This window comes from Oncorhynchus mykiss, chromosome 24 (assembly GCF_057628025.1).
Source record: "Oncorhynchus mykiss isolate SJ-2025 chromosome 24, ASM5762802v1, whole genome shotgun sequence".
Lineage (NCBI taxonomy): Eukaryota > Metazoa > Chordata > Actinopteri > Salmoniformes > Salmonidae > Oncorhynchus > Oncorhynchus mykiss.
In genome coordinates, this window is record NC_143045.1 from 1066676 (window position 1) to 1086931 (window position 20256).

General features: G+C 41.6%; 1 protein-coding gene across 1 annotated transcript in view; it reads right to left on the reverse strand.

The window, feature by feature from the left end:
* The window catches only part of LOC110503512 (ATP-binding cassette sub-family G member 1), a 60918-nt gene that overhangs the window by 18357 nt on the left and 22305 nt on the right, over positions 1-20256 (reverse strand). Inside the window, exons 3-6 of the mRNA XM_021581856.3 lie at positions 17597-17714; positions 16985-17117; positions 16494-16544; positions 4600-4745 (exon numbers count right to left, since the gene is read on the reverse strand). Coding sequence (XP_021437531.1) covers positions 4600-4745; positions 16494-16544; positions 16985-17117; positions 17597-17714 — 448 coding nt within the window. The remainder of the gene's footprint in view (positions 1-4599; positions 4746-16493; positions 16545-16984; positions 17118-17596; positions 17715-20256) is intronic.

Here is a 20256-nt window from a genome sequence, read left to right on the forward strand (position 1 = left end):
TCTCTGTCAGGGTTCAGTTACTTGGGCCACAGAAAGGGGAGAGGTCAAGCTTGATATGTAAACATATCTTTTAAACCATGTGAAGGGGTGATTGAGGGGGAACCAATTATCTCTAGGCTCCACAATGTCTGTGTGCCAGTCACTGTGTCTCTGTGATCTTGTCCAGGAGGGGTGTATTTGATATATGCTAGTGGATGAGGTAATGTCTTGGTACTATGTTGTACCAAGAACGAGAAGTAGAACCTCGTTTTAGGAGAGCAAACTGAACGATAATTTATAGCTAATGCTGTCTGGCTATGGGATACTCCTCTCTCAAGTAAAGTCTTCCTTTGTAATGTTCCTAAGATCTGTAAGGGAATACCCCCCTGAATTGTACAAAAATGAATGGCAAAATATTGGCATTGGACAAACCATATACACGATGTCCAATACCACCCAAAGCGGCGTTGATTCGTGCAAAGTATATGGCAAATGCCATATGGCAATTGCCAATTGTAACACTTCAAAAATCCAAGCTTTCTGGACCGTTTTTCAAAATTCTTTCGATTTGTGTCAATTACACATGTATAAGAACTTTATCAACATACTTTAGTCATACTTTATTATCATATTTTTTTTTTTTTTACTTGTGCATAAGGCATATGTTTTCTCCATTTGGAATATGATTTCATAGGAAGTCAAAAGTCAAAAATGTCAAAATTTGGTAAAAAACTTCACATCCTTAAAGTGCTTTCTGGACCGTTTTTCAAAATTCTTTCGATTTTTGTGTCAATAACACATGTATAAGAACTTTATCAACATACTTTAGTCATACTTTAGTCATACTTTATTATCATATTATTATTTTTTTTTACTTGTGCATAAGGCATATGTTTTCTCCATTTGCAATATGATGTCATAGGAAGTCAAAAGTCAAAGTCAAAAGTAATGATTTTCCTCCGTGCAACTGGTGATCTGAAATGTGCAACTGGTGATCTGAAATGTGCAACTGGTGATCTAAAATGTGCAACTGGTGATCTGAAATGTGCAACTGGTAACCCCAAAAAAAATGTTTTTGATTTTTTTTGTTTATGTTTCCTTACTTTTTCAAAGTCACTGTGCATTTGCAATATGTTTTAATGGGCAGGTACCATCACGAATTTGTCATGCTCAAAATTCAAACTATACTTTGCTCAAACTATACCTTTGTCAACTTGTATTATCATAATTTTTTTTGTTTTACTTGTGCATAAGGCATATGTTTTCTCCATTTGCAATATGTCATAGTAAGTCAAAAGTCAAAGTCAAAAGTAACGATTTTCCTCCGTGCAACTGGTGATCTGAAATGTGCAACTGGTGATCTGAAATGTGCAACTGGTGATCTAAAATGTGCAACTGGTAACCCAAAAAAAATGTATTTTGATTTTTTTTGTTTGTTTCCTTACTTTTTCAAAGTCACTGTGCATTTGCAATATGTTTTAATGGGCAGGTACCATCACGAATTTGTCATGCTATAAAAATCCTGCAGGAATGTGAAATTGACTGGCCCGATGAACTCGGGATGGCTTTGCAGTGATTCTGGTTCATCTCAATCGCTCATTAGGGTAGATTTCAGAATGTTGCTTTTGGTGATGGTACCTCACTGTTAAACATATTGCAAATGTACAAGAGTCAAGTGGACAAGAGTCCATCAGTCAATTAGATATAATTCTGACACCAAACTGATACAAACTGACACCAAACCCATTTTTTCCAACTCGTTTAGTAGCCAACTATTACATACTTCAGAGCTGGCCCAAAATTCACAACGCCTTCGGTTCAAACCATAAAAAAAACATAAAACACGTAGTTACGTTCTAGCTGCGGGTCCATTTCTTATGTTATGTGTTGGCCTAGCTGAGGCGACCCCGAATCCCAAGTTTCGGCTCGATAGGTCATTTGGTGTCCGAGGAAAAACAATAATTGGTGCTGAAAATCCACTATTTTCCATGACTTGCTACGGGGTCCTTGAATGAGCTATCGGACAGAAACGTTGGGGTCTGTCTATATGGGCCGAGACGTTCGCAATGCACCTAGTCTTGCGACTCTGGGACATTTCTAAATGTCGTCATTTTCGTGATGCAAAAATGAATTGAAAGTATTGCAAATGTACGAGGCTGTTTCTCGGTCCGAGAACCTTCTAGAGCCACGTAACTCACCACGCACCATCGACGGGAGGTCTAGAACAGGTTTCTAAAGTTTCGGAACTCTAGGTCTGACGGTTCTTTTTTAGCTCGAACAAAGCTAACTATTGCAGCCATTGTCTGTCTCTACGCACCCCAATATGTCCCTCCTTCCAAGTTGTGTTTTAGTGTGATTGATTTATTTTTTTTCCTTTGAATTTTTTGGGGAAAAATGACTGATTTACAGTTCATGGGGGTTGCCTAATCACACATATGAAGTTTTGGAAAGATCAGACTTTTTTAACCCCTCAACAGCCCCTGAGACACCAATTATGGCACTTCCGGTTGGCACAGGAAGCTATAAATCAACACATATCCTCATTGGGGTATGCTGTTACAGAAGTCCTTACATTAAGAACTGACTGATTTACACAGGATTGAATGCACTATGTCTGTCAAACTGCAGGCAGGGTATGGATATACACTTTTAGGGGCATTTTAACCACTTCCGGTTGGTCCAGGAGGCTTAGAATCAACACAGGTAGACCTCATAGTGGCCTGATGGACTGGTACCGAAGACAGGTTCATACGGCATTCATAACCCATATAGGCTTCAGGTTGAATTTTGTGGTGCAGGCAATGTATTCCTATGGGGAGAGATGTCACTAATCTGTGAGATCAAAAAACCCTGTTTTACTGTGAAGGGTTAATGCCACACGGTCAAGGTTAGGCTTGTTCAGATCGGGAGGACGTTAGGAACATTCCTGTGGTGGAATTTTTCTTCTCACCCTAACGGTTCTCTCACTGTCACCCAAAAGCAAATGACATTGTGGGGCAGGCTTCATTTTGGGCCTACTATTCTAATGATCGCTGCGCCTAGACCGAGCGAGCTACGGTCAAGCGGGATATCTCGTTGAACTCGGCACGGCCTAGGGATTATGGTAATGCATTGCATTGCCTGCTCTCTGTGTCTTTAAGCACCGCACTTTGTCACTCCATCCTTGCTGTGTGTGTGTGTGTGTGTGTGTGTGTGTGTGTGTGTGTGTGTGTGAGAGCTTTTCTTTGACATCTGTTGGGAGAAATGACTGACTTACAATTTATGGGGGTTGCCTAATCACACATTTGAAGTTTTGAAAAGATCTGACCTTTTTAACCCTTGGAAACAGCCACTATGACACCATTTAAGGCACTTCTGGTTGGCACAGGAAGCTATAAATAAACTCATATCCTGATTGGGGTATGCCTTTACATAATCCGGAGTTTTAAGTCTTTACGTTAAGAACTGAGTTATTGTGTTATTTCAGAAAATCATAGAAAATCACAGAAATGTCGCAGCGCTCCGCAGCACACTTTAAAAAGATTCGTATGAACACCCTGCAACTGGATCTGTAACCGTGGGAAAAAAAACCTGCCTATTTGTGAACATCACCAATTTGTCATTGCTCCGTTTCTCTTAAATGACGATAGATAAATGGCTGGTTCTTTTTTTATTGACACCGGAGGCTCCTTGACTTTGACCTGAAGTGGAAAAATAATTTCTCTATTTTCATTTTGGACCTTTAATCCCAGAAAAATGGCCATAACTCAAAAACCGTTGAGGCCTAGACGCCATCCCGTTCGGGGCCAACTGCCCATTATGCCAAACCTACGCTCACCAAGTTTCGGCTTCTAAATATTTTCCGTTTTTGAGATAAGGCCCCGTCGTGACTCGTGATGTTTTGCCAAATTGCCATATGATTCTGTATGCCCTCTGGTGGGAATTTCCGGGATAGCGGAAAAATGGTCCAAAACTTGTTTATTTTATTAAACGGAAACCGAATGTCCGACAAAGTTCATTCGATGACTGGTCCGGCCCTACCGCACGGCCCGACGCCGACCGCAAATTTTACAAACGATTTCGGACGTCTAGTAAGGGACCGTACATTTGCAATATGGACTTTTTCACTAATCATACACGAAATGCCGAAATGTTCCCTTAAGGTATGTTATTCGTCATGAGTTGAGATGGGTGTGTCTTGGCTATAAATGATACTAAGAACTGTTTTGTAAGCACTCTCGGAGAATTCATTGATAGACACTGAATTGATCTGAGAGTCACAGGGTTGTGATGGAGTTTATAATAATTAAAGATGGACTTTATGATAACTCTGACTTGTGTGGTGGTTTGGTCTCATGATTTGGTAAATACAGGACATTTCCACTATAGCAGTGGAGTATACATCATAGCAGTCACAAACACAAACAAGACAGAAAAAAACACACAAAAAGGAACACAAATAACACCTACACTTAACAACGACGTTGTATTGCCTGTACATCTTATGAAAGAATAGCATTGACTCTAAATATGGACTGTACAGTGTGCTTAGGCCGTGGCACGTTATAATCCATTCAGGACTTTCTTTGCCACTGACACACATGCATGTGTTCTATACGATGTACAATAGGACCTTCTGACCTGGTGGGCTCATCAAAGAACATGATGGGAGGGTTGTTGACAAGCTCTAGGGCGATGGCCAGCCTTTTCCTCTGCCCCCCTGAAAGATGTGACGTTCGAGTTTTCGCACACTCAAGCAGGCCCAGGGCCGTCAGAATCTCCCTCACCTTAAAAACAACACAGGAAGGTTACAAACACCTACATTGCATTCGGAAAGTATTCAGACCCCTTCCCATTTTTCCCATTTTGTTACATTACACCCTTATTCTAAAATACTTTTTTGCTCTCATTAATAATGACAAAGTGATAACAGGTTTTTAGATATGTTTGCAAATGTATTAAAAATTAAAAACAGAAACACCTTAAGTATTTAGACCCTTTTCTATGAGACATGAAATAGAGCTCAGGTGCATCCTGTTTCCTTTGATCATCCTTGAGATGTTTCTACAACTTGATTGGAGTCCACCTGTGGTAAATTCAATTTATTGGACATGATTTGGAAAGACACAGACCTGTCTATATAAGGTCCCACAGTTGACCATGCATGTCAGAACAAAAACCAAGCCATGAAGTCGAAGGATTTGTCCTTAGAGGTCTGAGACAGGATTGTGTGCCGTGGCACAGATCTGGGGAAGTGTACCAAAATATTTATTCTGTATTGAAGCTCCATAAGAACACAGTGGCCACTATCATTCTTAGATGGAAAAAGTTTGGAACCACTGTCGTGACGTTTGTATTATTAATGTGACGACTGCTATTCATCGAATAATAAACTATGTTTACAATTACTTAATTAAATTAATCAGGTAACCATGAACTCAACCTGGGGCACCATGGGAAAAGTTTGTTTAATAAAGTTACTGTTTCCCAAATTAGCTAAAAAAATATCAAACTATCGATATCATAGCAGTGACTAATTAATTAATTTCCTAATCAGTCTCATTTTGAACGTCGCATAATTCGTAAATCTGCACAAACCCGGGTCTCACTAAATCATTCCGTACCACACCAGTTGAGTTGATACTTTATTTACTAACAAGCTAGATGATAATATAAGATACACATACATAAACAGTCTAGGTCATTGGTTAGAACTTCATACAATGGCAACAGGTCTCTAGCGGACCAACACAATATGACACGTTACACAAAATGGAGATTTAAAGAAAGAAACAGAGAGAGAGAGAGAGTGCACGTGAGAAAAGCACACTTGGATACATTTGTAAACTATGCTTAGTTTAGCCCTAACACCTTGCCCCGAACTGTCGCTCTTATGGGTCAGAATTATAATGAATGTATTTACTTGTTGAAGGTCTCCATTAGGTATTTATTTCGATGGCTGCGTCTCCTTCTGATTGTCCACCCGATGTCACAATGTCCTTTTTCTTAGTTTTCTTCCTTGCACTTGTTCTGTGAGAGTGGGCTTCTGAGGAGGCTAATCAGCCGTGTAGACGCTCCCAGCTTGGGTAGGAGGGCCGTGTAGACAACCAATGACTTGAAGAGAATAACCGGTTGGTCCTTCTTGAATTCACCTTCTTAGATATAATAATCAACCGTAGCCTTGATTGTTAAGAGGTTCCTTTGTCCTCTTCCTCGTGTTGTGTTTTGGGGTAGTTGTGGACCCCGGCTGCAGCACGCGGTCAACTTAGTCTGGTATGTAAATTCTTAACTTACATGTTTCATACCCTCGGGTCACAAAGGGGCGTTTCTGCCTTTATGACATGCTCTCTGGGTTCCCTGGGGCGTGGCTCAATACAAGGCAAGGTATTAGAACTTACCAGGATCTCGTTTAGACAACTAAACATCAAAGTTCATCTTTACAAAAACATTCTCTTTGATTAGTGTATTTTCTACACAATGCACAGTATGTAAAAATCATGTACATATTATAAAAACTCTTCAAGTTACAATGTTTTCATTATAACGTTGTCATTTAACTTATAATAACATAACAAAAACAACATTTCATCTATCATTGTTACCACCAATTCGGCTGATGAAATATAATGTCCCAAAGTCTATTTATTGCATGTTACAGTTCTGAGGTAGATTATCCAGAAGGCCCACAAAGACATTCCAGCCCCAAACACTAACAGAACACAGGATTCGTCAGCTGCCTTAAGATTTACAGTTGGTGGGAGGTGTCATAACCCCTCCCATTTATACCTCTCCCCCTCTGCGGGAGTGAGAGATTCCTCTGTAGAACTGTCATCCATGGTAACCTGATCCTTACAGGCCAGTCATGACACCACCAAGACTCTTCCTAAAGCTGGCCGCCCGGCCAAACTGAGCAATTGGGTGAGAAGGGCAATTGGTCGGGAAGGTGACCAAGAACCCGATGGTCACTCTGACAGAGCTCCACACTTCCTCTGTGGAGATTGACAAACCTTCCAGAAGGACAACCATCTCTGCAGCACTCCACCAATCAGGCCTTTATGGTAGAGTGGCCAGATGGAAGTCACTCCTAAGTAAAAGGCACATGGCAGCCTGCTTGGAGTTTGCCAAAAGGCACCTTAATAACTTCTTATGGGCAACATCCGGTGAAATTGCAGAGCGCGAAATTCAAACTACAGAATTATAAATATTTAACTTTCATAAAATCACAAGTGTAATACATCAAAATAAAGCTTAACTTCGGATTTCAAAAAGGCTTTAAGGCAAAAGCACACCATGCAATTATCCGAGGACAGCGCCCTGCATACAAAAGCATGAAAAACGTATTTCAACCAGGCAGGTGCGACACGAAAGTCAGAAATAGCGATATAATAAATGCCTTACCTTTGATCTTCTTCTGTTGGCACTCCAAAAGGTCCCAGTTACATCACAAATCACAGCATTAAACTCTTTCTAAAGACTGTTGACATCTAGTGGAAGCCCTAGGAACTGCAATCTGGGAGGACTTCACTTTATAATAAAAGTGACAGCCATTGAAAACAGTGGGAGTGTAACGGTTTTCTTCCGTTGAAGGAGAGGAGGACCAAAATGCAGCGTGGTTAATGTTCAGCATGTTTAATATAGACGATTAATGAGAACACTTACAAAATACAAAACAACAAATGTGAAAACCGAAACAGTCCTATCTGGTGCATAGACACAAAGACAGAAGACAATCTCCCACAAAATACCCAAAGAACATGGCTGCCTAAATATGGTTCCCAATCAGAGACAACGATAAGCACCTGCCTCTAATTGAGAACCAATCTAGGCAACCATAGACTTACATAAACACCTAGAAAGGACACACCCTATAAACATACAAAACCCCTAGACTAGACCAGACAAAACACATAAATCCCCCATGTCACACCCTGACCTAACCAAAATAATAAAGAAAACAAAGATAACTAAGGCCAGGGCGCGACAGGTAGGCATAATTTTTTTATGGGGGGGGGTGGTTTGTCCTCGGGGTTTCGCCTGCCATATCAGTTCTGTTATACTCACAGACATAATATTAACAGTTTTATTAGATGCATATCCTAGCTTCTGGGCCTGAGTAACAGGCAGTTTACTTTGGGCAATCTTTTCATCCGGATGTGAAAATACTGCCCCCTACCCAAGAGAGGTTAAGGACCCTCAGACCATGAGAATCAAGATTATCTGTTCTGATGAAACCAAGATTGAATTCTTTGGCCTGAATGCCAAGTGTCACGTCTGAAGGAAACCTGGCACCATCCCTACGGTGAAGCATGGTGGTGGCAACAACATGCTGTGGGGATGTTTTTCAGCGGCAGGGACTGGGAGACTAGTCAGGATCGAGGGAAAGACAAACAGAGCAAAGTACAGAGAGATCCTTAATGAAAACCTGATCCAGAGCTCTCAGGACCTCAGACTGGCAACATCCCTACGGTGAAGCATGGTGATGTCAACAGGACAATGACCCTTAGCACTATGGTGCCGAAATTACAAGATTATGTTACAATACTGTTATTACATCAAATGGTTGTTTTATGCAACAGAATAGGGTTCTTAGAACTCTATTGTGTCTGTGTGAATTGAGAAGAGCTTTTGAGATTTAACTCTGGTAATTGGGCAGCAGGTAGCCTAGTGGTTAGAGTGTTGGACTAGTAATCGAAGGGTTGCAAGATCAAATCCCCGAGCTGACAACGTAAAAAATATGTTGTTCTGCCTCTGAACAAGGCAATAACCCACTGTTCCTAGACCGTCATTGAAAATAAGAATTTGTTCTTTACTGAATTGCCTAGTAAATCGATTTATGATGCCTTTGGTGATGAATCGAAGGAGCCATATTCCATTCATGTGAGGAAGATGGCTCCAGTCTGACTGAGCCTGCAATTCATAGACTGAAATGGTGTTTGTGTATTATGAGGTACCAGAGAGAGATGGCTCGGGTATGGAAAATGATGAGGGGAACCTTGTCTTAGGTGCCAAACTCTGTGCAATAAGAACAGTCTTCATAGCAAATGCTGTATGGCTGGGGGATACTCCTTTCTCATATATCAAGTCTCACTGTGTGACCCATTCCACATATCTGTTGTTTGTAATGTAAACTAAGGAGTGTAGAATGGCGCCAGAGAGGATGGCTGGCATTTTAAGTGCTCCTAACCACCTGTGCTATTTTATTAGCTTTTTTGCATTGTTTGTAACTTATTTTCTAACGTATTTTGTACATAATGTTGCTGCTACCGTCTCCTATGACCAAAAATAACTTCTGGACATCAGAACAGCGATTACTCACCTCGAACTAGAAGAAGCTGTTTCCTTTAACAAGTCTGATGAGTCCGAACCGCAGGATATACTGCTTTCTCAGGAACAGGCCCAAATCCCAGTCATTTGTTTGAAGAAAAGACGGAGAAAAAGGTTGCGGGGGTCGGGCTGCCTTCTGAGAATTCGTAGGCAAGTGAGTAAACTCCCATTCTATTGGCCAATGTGCAATCATTGGAAAATAAAATCGATGACCTACGATCAAGGTTATTCTACCAACGGGACATTAAAAACTGTAATATATTTTGTTTCACCGAGTCGTGGCTGAACGACGACACGGATAATATAGAACTGGTGGGATTTTCCATGCACCGGCAGGACAGAGAAGCTGCGTCTGGTAAGACAAGGGGTGGGGGTGTGTGTCTATTTGTCAATAACAGCTTGTGCCCGATGTCTAATATTAAAGAAGTCTTGAGGTATTGCTCGCCTGAGGTAGAGTACCTTATGATAAGCTGTAGACCACACTCTCTACCAAGAGAGTTCTCATCTATATTATCCGTAGGCATCTATTTACCATCACAAACCGATGCTGGCACTAAGCCCGCACTCAACCAACTCTATAAGGCCATAAGCAAACAATAAAATGCTCATCCAGAAGCGGCACTCCTAGTGGACGGGGACTTTAATGCAGGCAAACCTTTACCTACTTTCTACCAGCAGGTCACATGTGCAACCAGAGGGGGGGAAAAACTCTAGACCACCTTTACTCCACACACATAGATGCATACAAAGCTCTCCCCCACCCTCCATTTGGCAAATCTGACCATAATTCTATCCTCCTGATTCCTGCTTACAAACAAAAACTAAAGCAGGAAGTACCAGTGACTCGCTCAATACGGAAGTGATCAGATTACGCAGATGCAACGCTACAGGACTGTTTTGCTAGCACAGACTGGAATGTGTTCCGGGATTCATCCAATGGCCATTGAGGTGTATACCACCTCAGTCATCGGATTCATCAATAAGTGCACCGACGACATCGTCCCCACAGTAACTGTACATACATATCCCAACCAGAAGCCATGGATTACAGGCAACATCCGCATTGAGCTAAAGGCTATAGCTGCGTCTTTCAAGGAGCGGGACACTAATCCGGACACATACAAGAAATCCTGCAATGCCCTCAGATGAACCAACGAACAAGCAAAGAGTCAATACAGGATTAAGATTGAATCCTACTACACCGGCTCTGACGCTTGTCGGATGTGGCTGGGCTTGAAAACCAGTAAGGGAAACCCAGACTAGAAAGGGAAACCCAGACGCGAGCTGCCCAGTGCCTACTAGACGAGCTAAATGCCTGTTATACTCGCTTCGAGCCAAGCAACACTGAAGCATGCACAAGAACACCAGCTGTTCTGGACAACTGTGTGATAAAGCTCTCGGTAGCTGATGTGAGCAAGACCATTAAACAGGTCAACATTCCCAAAGCCGCGGGGCCAGATGGATTACCAGGACGTGTACTCAAAACATGCGCTGACCAACTGGCAAGTCTCTTCACTGACATTTTCAACCTCTCCCTTACCGAGTCTGTAATACTTAAATGTTTCAAGCAGACCACCATGGTCCCAAGGAAAATAAGGTAACCTGCCTAAATAATTACCGCCCTGTAGCACTCACATTGGTAGCCATGAAGTGCTATGACAGGCTGGTTATGGCTCACATCAACAGCATCCTTCCGGATACCCTAGACCCACTCCAATTCACATACCGCCTCAACAGATCCACAGATGACGCAATCTCAATCACACTCCACACTGCGCTTTCCCACCTGGACAAAAGGAACACCTATGTGAGAATGCTGTTCATTGACTACAGCTCAGCATTCAACGCCATAGTGCCCACAAAGCTCATCACTAAGCTCAGGACCCTGGGACTAAACACCTCCCTTTGCAACTGGATCCTGGACTTCTTCACGGGCCGCCCCCAGGTGGTAAGGGTAGGCAACAACATGTCTACCATAACGATCCTTAACACTGGGGCCCCTCAAGGGTGTGTACTTAGTCCCCTCCTGTCCTCCCTGTTCACCCACGACTGTGTGACCAAACACGACTCCAACACCATCATTAAGTTTACTGACAACACAACAGTATCTGATCACCGACAACGATGAGACAGCCTATAGGGAGGAGGCCAGGACAACAACCTCTCCCTCAATGTGAGCAAGACAAAGGAGCTGATTGTGGACTACAGGAAAAGGCGGGTTGAACAGGCCCCCATTAACATCGATGGGGCTGTAGTGGAGTGGGTTGAGAGTGCCCACATCACAAACAAACTATCATGGTCCTAACAAACCAAGACAGTCATGAAGAGGTCGTGACAACACCTTTTCCCCCTCAAGAGAATATTTGGCATGGGTCCCCAGATCCTCAAAAAGTTCTACAGCTGCACCATCGAGAGCATCCTGACCGGTTGCAGCACTGCCTGGTATGGCAACTGCTCGGTATCTGACCGCAAGGCGCTAGAGGGTAGACCGTATGGCCCAGTACATCACTGGGGCCAAGCTGCCTGCCATCCAGGACCTATACATGTATACTAGACGGTGTCAGAGGAAAGCCCAACAAATTTTCAGAGACTCCAGTCACCCGCCATAAACTGTTTTCTCTTCTACCATAGGGCAAGTGGTAGCGGAGCACCAAGTCTAGGATCAAACGTCTCCTTAACAGCTTCTACCCCCAAGCCATAAGACTGCTGAACAATTAATCAAATGGCCACTGGACTATTTACATTGTCCCCCCCCCCCCCATGTGTTTTGTACACTGCAGCTACTTGCTGTTTATTATCTATGCATAGTTACTTCACCCCTACCATACAAGTACAAATTACCTCGACTAACCTGTACCCCCGCACATTGACTCGATATCAGTACCCCTTGTATATAGCCTCGTTATTGTTATTTTATTGTGTTATTTTTATCATTTTTTACTTTAGTTTATTTGGTAAATAACTCTTTATTGAACTGCACTTTTGGTTAAGGGCTTGTAAGCGTTTCACGGTAAGATCTACACTTGTTGTATTCGGCGCATGTGACAAATAAAGTTTGTCACATGCAGGTGCAAGTGTTTGTACACACGCATATACACACACTCTCATTCAAATAAACACATACAAGAACACACACATAGATGTAATAGTGCCAGACATGCACACAAACATATAAAGCAGGGCCTGCTGTTACGATTTCAGTTGTCCTTGATGTCCTTTGTTTTAAATGTATACATTTTTTATTTGTATTTTTTTGCATTGTTGTTTGCTAATTTCTTCTGTCTTTTCCTTTTTTCTCTTTAGTTAAATAGCTTGGTTGTTGGTGCATTGGGGGGTTCTTGGGGGTGGGGAATGGAATTCATTGTATTACATTTTTTCCAAGGGGGGGGGCTGAGGGAGGGATCTCGAATGGTTGAGGGACAGCTATTGGGGAACTGTGGGGGGATCTTGGAGGGTTCGGGTTTCACAAAATTGTGATCATGAAAAAGGAAGCTATGACATATATTTTATATCACTATCATGCACACGCACCCTCACACATAAGGATGGCTCTGTTGTGGAAAGATTGATACAGTGCCTTGCGAAAGTATTCGGCCCTATTGAACTTTGCGACCTTTTGCCACATTTCAGGCTTCAAACATAAAGATATAAAACTGTATTTTTTTGTGAAGAATCAACAACAAGTGGGACACAATCATGAAGTGGAACGACATTTATTGGATATTTCAAACTTTTTTAACAAATCAAAAACTGAAAAATTGGGCGTGCAAAATTATTCAGCCCCCTTAAGTTAATACTTTGTAGCGCCACCTTTTGCTGCGATTACAGCTGTAAGTCGCTTGGGGTATGTCTCTATCAGTTTTGCACATCGAGAGACTGAAATTTTTTGCCATTCCTCCTTGCTCGAGCAAGGTGAGGTTGGATGGAGAGCATTTGTGAACAGCAGTTTTCAGTTCTTTCCACAGATTCTCGATTGGATTCAGGTCTGGACTTTGACTTGGCCATTCTAACACCTGGATATGTTTATTTTTGAACCATTCCATTGTAGATTTTGCTTTATGTTTTGGATCATTGTCTTGTTGGAAGACAAATCTCCCAATCTCAGGTCTTTTGCAGACTCCATCAGGTTCTCTTCCAGAATGGTCCTGTATTTGGCTCCATCCATCTTCCCATCAATTTAACCATCTTCCCTATCCCTGCTGAAGAAAAGCAGGCCCAAACCATGATGCTGCCACCACCATGTTTGACAGTGGGGATGGTGTGTTCAGCGTGATGAGCTGTGTTGCTTTTACGCCAAACATAACGTTTTGCATTGTTGCCAAAAAGTTCAATTTTGGTTTCATCTGACCAGAGCACCTTCTTCCACATGTTTGGTGTGTCTCCCAGGTGGCTTGTGGCAAACTTTTTATGGATATCTTTAAGAAATGGCTTTCTTCTTGCCACTCTTCCATAAAGGCCAGATTTGTGCAATATACGACTGATTGTTGTCCTATGGACAGAGTCTCCCACCTCAGCTGTAGATCTCTGCAGTTCATCCAGAGTGATCATGGGCCTCTTGGCTGCATCTCTGATCAGTCTTCTCCTTGTATGAGCTGAAAGTTTAGAGGGACGGCCAGGTCTTGGTAGATTTGCAGTGGTCTGATACTCCTTCCATTTCAATATTATCGCTTGCACAGTGCTCCTTGGGATGTTTAAAGCTTGGGAAATCTTTTTGTATCCAAATCCGGCTTTAAACTTCTTCACAACAGTATCTCGGACCTGCCTGGTGTGTTCCTTGTTCTTCATGATGCTCTCTGCGCTTTTAACGGACCTCTGAGACTATCACAGTGCAGGTGCATTTATACGGAGACTTGATTACACACAGGTGGATTGTACTTATCATCATTAGTCATTTAGGTCAACATTGGATCATTCAGAGATCCTCACTGAACTTCTGGACAGAGTTTGCTGCACTGAAAGTAAAGGGGCTGAATAATTTTGCACGCCCAATTTTTCAGTTTTTGATTTGTTAAAAAAGTTTGAAATATCCAATAAATGTCGTTCCACTTCATGATTGTGTCCCACTTGTTGTTGATTCTTCACAAAAAAATACAATTTTATATCTTTATGTTTGAAGCCTGAAATGGGGCAAAAGGTCGCAAAGTTCAAGGGGGCCGAATACTTTCGCAAGGCACTGTACATGTAACAAAGCGTCTTGTTTGTCCTTCATGTTCTAATACTTTAATGTTACCCCTTCCTTGTGTTTTTTGTTATAAATAATTTTTTTAAAATTTTTTTTTTAATTTAAAATTCAAAATAAATAAAGTTTGATTTGATCTTTGCCATATAAAAGATCTTGGTATTCTTTGTGTTGGGGCTCTCAACCCAACAGTCAAGAGTGTTGTGTTGACTAGCCTCGTTATTGCAGAGCACTCAAATCATTCACTTGTGTGTGTGGTGTGACCTGCTTTCCTTATTAATAAGTGAATAAATATTTAGTTTAAGTAGAATTGTGACTTGTGATAAATTTGTCTGCTCATTTGATAATAAAGAAAAATCACCACAACGCAGGAGTGGCTTCGGGACAAGTCTCTGAATGGCCCAGCCAGAGCCCGAACATGAACCCAATCGAACATCTCTGGAGAGAACTAAAAAATGTTCGGGCTGTGCAGTGATGCTCCCCATCCAACCTGACAGAGCCTGAGAGGATCTGCAGAGAAGAATTGGAGAAACTACCCAAATACAAGTGTGCAAAGTTTGTAGCATCAAACCCAAGAAGACTCGAGGCTGTAATCGCTGCCAAAAGTGCTTCAACAAGGTACTGAGTAAAGGGTCTGAATACTTATGTAAATGTGATATTTCCATCTTTTATTTTTGAAAAAATAATTATAACCTGCTTTTGATTGGTTATTATGTGCTATTGTGTGTAGATAGATGAGGGCAAAAAAACAATTTAAGCCATTTTAGAATAAGACTGTAACATAAAATGTGGAAAAAGTCAAGGGGTCTGAATACTTTGCAAAAGCATTGTAACCACATCCCTTCCTCTCAGCAACTTAACATATACGTATGTCTACATTAATCACAGATCTAGGGTCAGATACCCAACCCTTATTGCAAACCTTAAAGGAATACTTCAGGATTTTGGCAATGAGGCCCTTTCTCTACTGCCCAGAGTCAGATGAACTAGTGGATACTATTTTTATGTCTCTGTGTCCAGTAGGAAGGAAGTTAGAGGTAGTTTTGCAAGCCAATGCTAACTGGCGTTAGCCCAATGGCTTGAAGTCTATGGTATTTACTAGCATGCTAGCTAGCATATACCCATAGACTTCCACTCATTGTGCTAACGCTAGTTAGCATTGGCTAGAGAAACTACCTCTAATGTCCTTCATATGGGACAAATCAAATCAAATCAAATGTATTTATAAAGCCCTTCTTACATCAGCTGATATCTCAAAGTGCTGTACAGAAACTCAGCCTAAAACCCCAAACAGCAAGCAATGCAGGTGTAGAAACACGGTGGCTAGGAAAAACTCCCTAGAAAGGCTAGAACCTAGGACGAAACCTAGAGAGGAACCAGACTATGAGGGGTGGCCAGTCCTCTTCTGGCTGTGCCAGGTGGAGATTATAACAGAACATGGCCAAGATGTTCAAATGTTCATAGGTTACCAGCAGGGTCAAATAATAATAATCACAGTGGATGTCGAGGGTGCAACAGGTCAGCCACCTCAGGAGTAAATGTAAGTAGGCTTTTCATAGCCGATCATTCAGAGTATCTCTACCGCTCCTGCTGTCTCTAGAGAGTTGAAAACAGCAGGTCTGGGACAGGTAGCATGTCCGGTAAACAGGTCAGGATTTCATAGCCGCAGGCAGAACAGTTGAAACTGGAGCAGCAGCACGGCCAGGTGGACTGGGGACAGCAAGGAGTCAAAGAGACATAAAAATAGTTCATCTGGCTCTGGGGAAGTAGATAAAGGGCTTCATTGCCAAAATCCCAAAGAATCCGTTTAAGCATAAGGGCATAATATCTGACCCTGTATCAGTGGTTAGTAGCACTCATCATATCACTTTACATCCATTCCAGCCTGTTTAAAGCCAGTACTGACTGCACTAGGGCAACACTCCAGTGCTGAAATAGTAACTGGTCCTAGTTTCCAGTTTGAGGATCAGGAAACATGCAGGAGATTAAGGTGAGGGAGGATTCTGAAGCCGTTCCCATACAACTCTCTTACCATGTCTCTCTTGCCCTCATCCTTTTCCTGGAGTTTCAGATTAGCAGACACCTAGGAGAGAGAGAGGAAGATTTAGTTCACACTTTGGCTGCGTCCCAAATAAGAGAAACAAAGTCTACGTGTGCAGGTGCATGCAATCTTTCATGTCTCAGAAGCAACCATGTAGAGAAGGTGTATCTTATTAATGAAAAGAAAGCCCAAGTTTAGGAGTACACAATGTTACATATAAATGCATTGCTTAGAAAAGACAATGTGGAATAAGGAATTCTGATGCCTCTAATACATAGCATTTCTATCTGCAGCGTTCTAAATGTTCCACCCTTTTAACTTATTGTTTACTTCCGGAGCATAAATTTCCATTGTGTATGCACTGTAATGTGTTTGATCTATTGACTTGCCCTCTTGGCCAGGTCTCCTTTGTAAAATAGGTATTCTGACTTCAATGGGACTTCCTGGATAAATAAAGGTTAAATAAAATGTAAAAAAATTACCATCATGGCCTCCTGTACTGTGAGGTGAGGCAGAAGCATGTCGTCCTGCATGATGTAGCACGAGACCTTCCTGAAAGAACGCAGGTCACGAGGCTGTCCATTGATCAAGATCTCCCCCTTCATCCCCGTTTCCCTACAGACAGAGGGCAACCTGGGTTATGCATTTGATCCATATGATAGACTTGATTTATATCTGTGTTTAAAAGAGAAGTGAACAATAGAAATAGAAACAACAGAGAACAGAGAGTAACGTAAACAACATGAACAACACGTATTTCCCAAGTGGTCATCGATTGGAAGAGGACTAACAGGTTCAAACATGAAAACATAAACATAAAATAAAAATGGAATATATACAAAAAGACATATAGTAATCATTCTCAAAAATGTATTTCATGACATGGGTCAATGTTAAATTATTGCGAATGAACGTGCCGCTTGGCGTCACCCTGCGAGAGTCACATCAAGGTAAACACCAAGCTGCAGCAAGGCTTTTTGTAATGACAACTTTTTAATGCCCAGAACTGTAGGTGTGGCGTGATTCTTGTAAGTTACTCATCTATCAGCGACCTTTACACCTATTGGGTGTTAAGTGTCAGGCCTGTGGCTCACCTATAGCCGGACAGAATATTCATCAGCGTAGATTTCCCAGCTCCTGAGGGACCCATGATGGCCACCAGGCAGCCGCTGGTAAATTTCCCAGAGATCCCTTTCAGCAGGGTCTTGTAACCTGAAAGCCGGGTACAAAAGAAAGCAGAACCATATAAAACCCTCAATCAGCCTCACAATGGCACTTCAGGCTTTCAACTTCACACAGTACCTGCTTAAATCTGTCTGTTTTCCCTCCTCCTCGAATAAAACCCTCTGTGTTTCGGGTTAAAAGGGCATATTTGTATTTTGTGTTTTCTAAGTGAATGCACCTATCTGGGTGGGTGTATATTACATTGTAATCTCCTCATGCTCACATTTCAGACCACAGAACATGCTTGGTATTAGAAGGGTTCCCACCCAAACATGCTCATGGTGTGATTCAAATCAACCCACACTGTGGGAGTAACGTTTTTTGGGGTGCTTTTTGTGAAGCATTTTGCTGCATTTATAAAATATGCTTTATAAATGAAGTTATTCTCTTATGTTTTAGAATTCATTCAATTTTTACATGAGCTGTTTATCTATTCTGTTTGAACAGCCTATTTGTGTCAACGGTGAACACATTGTTGTTCTAGCCCAGCACTAGCACACCCGATTCAAGACCTTGATTATTTAGATCCCCACCGGATCATTGTTAGTGCTGAGCTAGAACAAAAATGTGTAACCCAGTGGCCAAGGTCTCAGTACTAGAGTTGAGAAACATTGCCTCACTCTAAATCAATCATATATGCTAAAGCTGTAAATAAAATGTAAATGAAATCATCCCCTAGCCGGGAATGGAATGGCCTATAGTAACCTGCTATTCACCTAATGGACACAGCTAGCTGAACGCTAATCCAGTTGATTGCGGTGGCTACCAGTTTAATTGGATTTTCTGTTATAATCCTTCAGAGCGATACACAAATACCTCTGACCTTTTCTGTCCTCTTTTAATGGAACCTAGTGTCACCTGCTAGGAGGAGAGGATGCACTTTAGTAACCTCTCCCTTGTGAGGACACGTAAGCCATGCAGTGTGTGCATAGACAGTAATTGACTGGTTCACGAAGGGCATGTTCATAACTTGTTCACTTGACGGTTTTTCTTTATTTTTATTTTTTTTAATAGTGAAGACATCAACGCTATGAAATAACACATATGGAATAATGTAGTAACAAAAAAGTATTAAACAAATTAAAATATATTTTATATTTGAGATTCTTAAAAGTAGCCTCCCTTTGTCTTGATGACAGCTTTGCACACTTATTTCATAGTTTTGATGTCTTCACTATTATTCTACAATGTAGAACATTTTTAAAATAAAGAAAAACCCTTGAATGAGTAGATGTGTCCAAACTTTTGACTGTTACTGTATGCCTAGTTGGTGTTGAATCCCACTATAAATGGTAGCTACATCCTTCAACAGACAAGCAAATATATATCCAAACCCTGGTTCACTATACTCATGTGATGAGTAACATTTTGTCTGAGACTAAAGCTAATGCTTAGTCTTTAGCTCAGCAGGCTAACATGGTTTGAGTCGTGACAACTGTCAGCATGTTACAGAAAGAGAACTGAACAAACATGTGAGAAACAAATTCAAGTTCCATCGATCTATCCTACTCGGAAAGGGAGTTGGAGGTAAACAAATATCATGAAATTTACAAAATCAATTCCTTTCAATTATTCGAGTCCAAAGCATGACCCCATGAAACGTCACAGTTGTCGGTGTCCATATCTGCATGGTATCGGACAAAAACGGACCAAAATGTTTTTCAAACAAACCTGGTAAAAACAAAGCAGGTAACCAAATTCTGCAAAGACTTAATCAGGATTAATCACGGTTCATTGAATTGGTTGCATTCACTGAAATACCCTTTGGCAAAATAATGACAGAGTAGGCTATACAGAAAGGTCAAAATCACACACTCTGCATTAAATCTGAGCTTTGGAATAAGATAAGAAGTATGTACAACCCATTTAATATGAGTTCAACAATTTGGTTCGACAGGTTTTAGGGTGGGCAGCTAATTAAGTGGGTTGGATTCGTCTTAATACATACTCCCCGGAAGTTAAAATTAGGTCAATAAAGTTGCATTAAGTGCTTTTCAACTGACCTGTATGGTCCAAATATATATTTCAGATGTGTGTGGGGAAAACTAAAGATGGTCTTAATGGTCTTAATGCATGTCCATCTGCATCAGTGAGCAGCTGCAAAAAACAGAGGGGAGATGATGAGGGAGCAAGAGAGGTGAGCACGAGGGAGGGAGGCCAGAGAAAGCTGTGAAGGGGTTTAAAAGGAAAAACACGTGGCGGGCATACCTACTGCCGCAGTACTCCAAGTGTTTCTGTTTGTGTTGGTGATGCTGAGGAAGGATGAGAGAGGAGGGCTTCCCCTCCCCTTCTCTTCCTGAGAAAGACTAATGCCAGGAAGGAGATGGAGAGCAGCCAAGGAGGATGATCACCCGATGTCTCCCTTCGCTGCTCAGCTTATAAGGCACAAACACCCAGTGTTCACTCTGTGATTCTTGAAATTGGACGAGACCAAGATGAGTCATAAAACTAAGAGCCATTCCACTAACTTAGAGAAATTATATTTCTAGAGCAAAGAAACAGTCAGCCGGGATTTGATTAAAAGTCCATG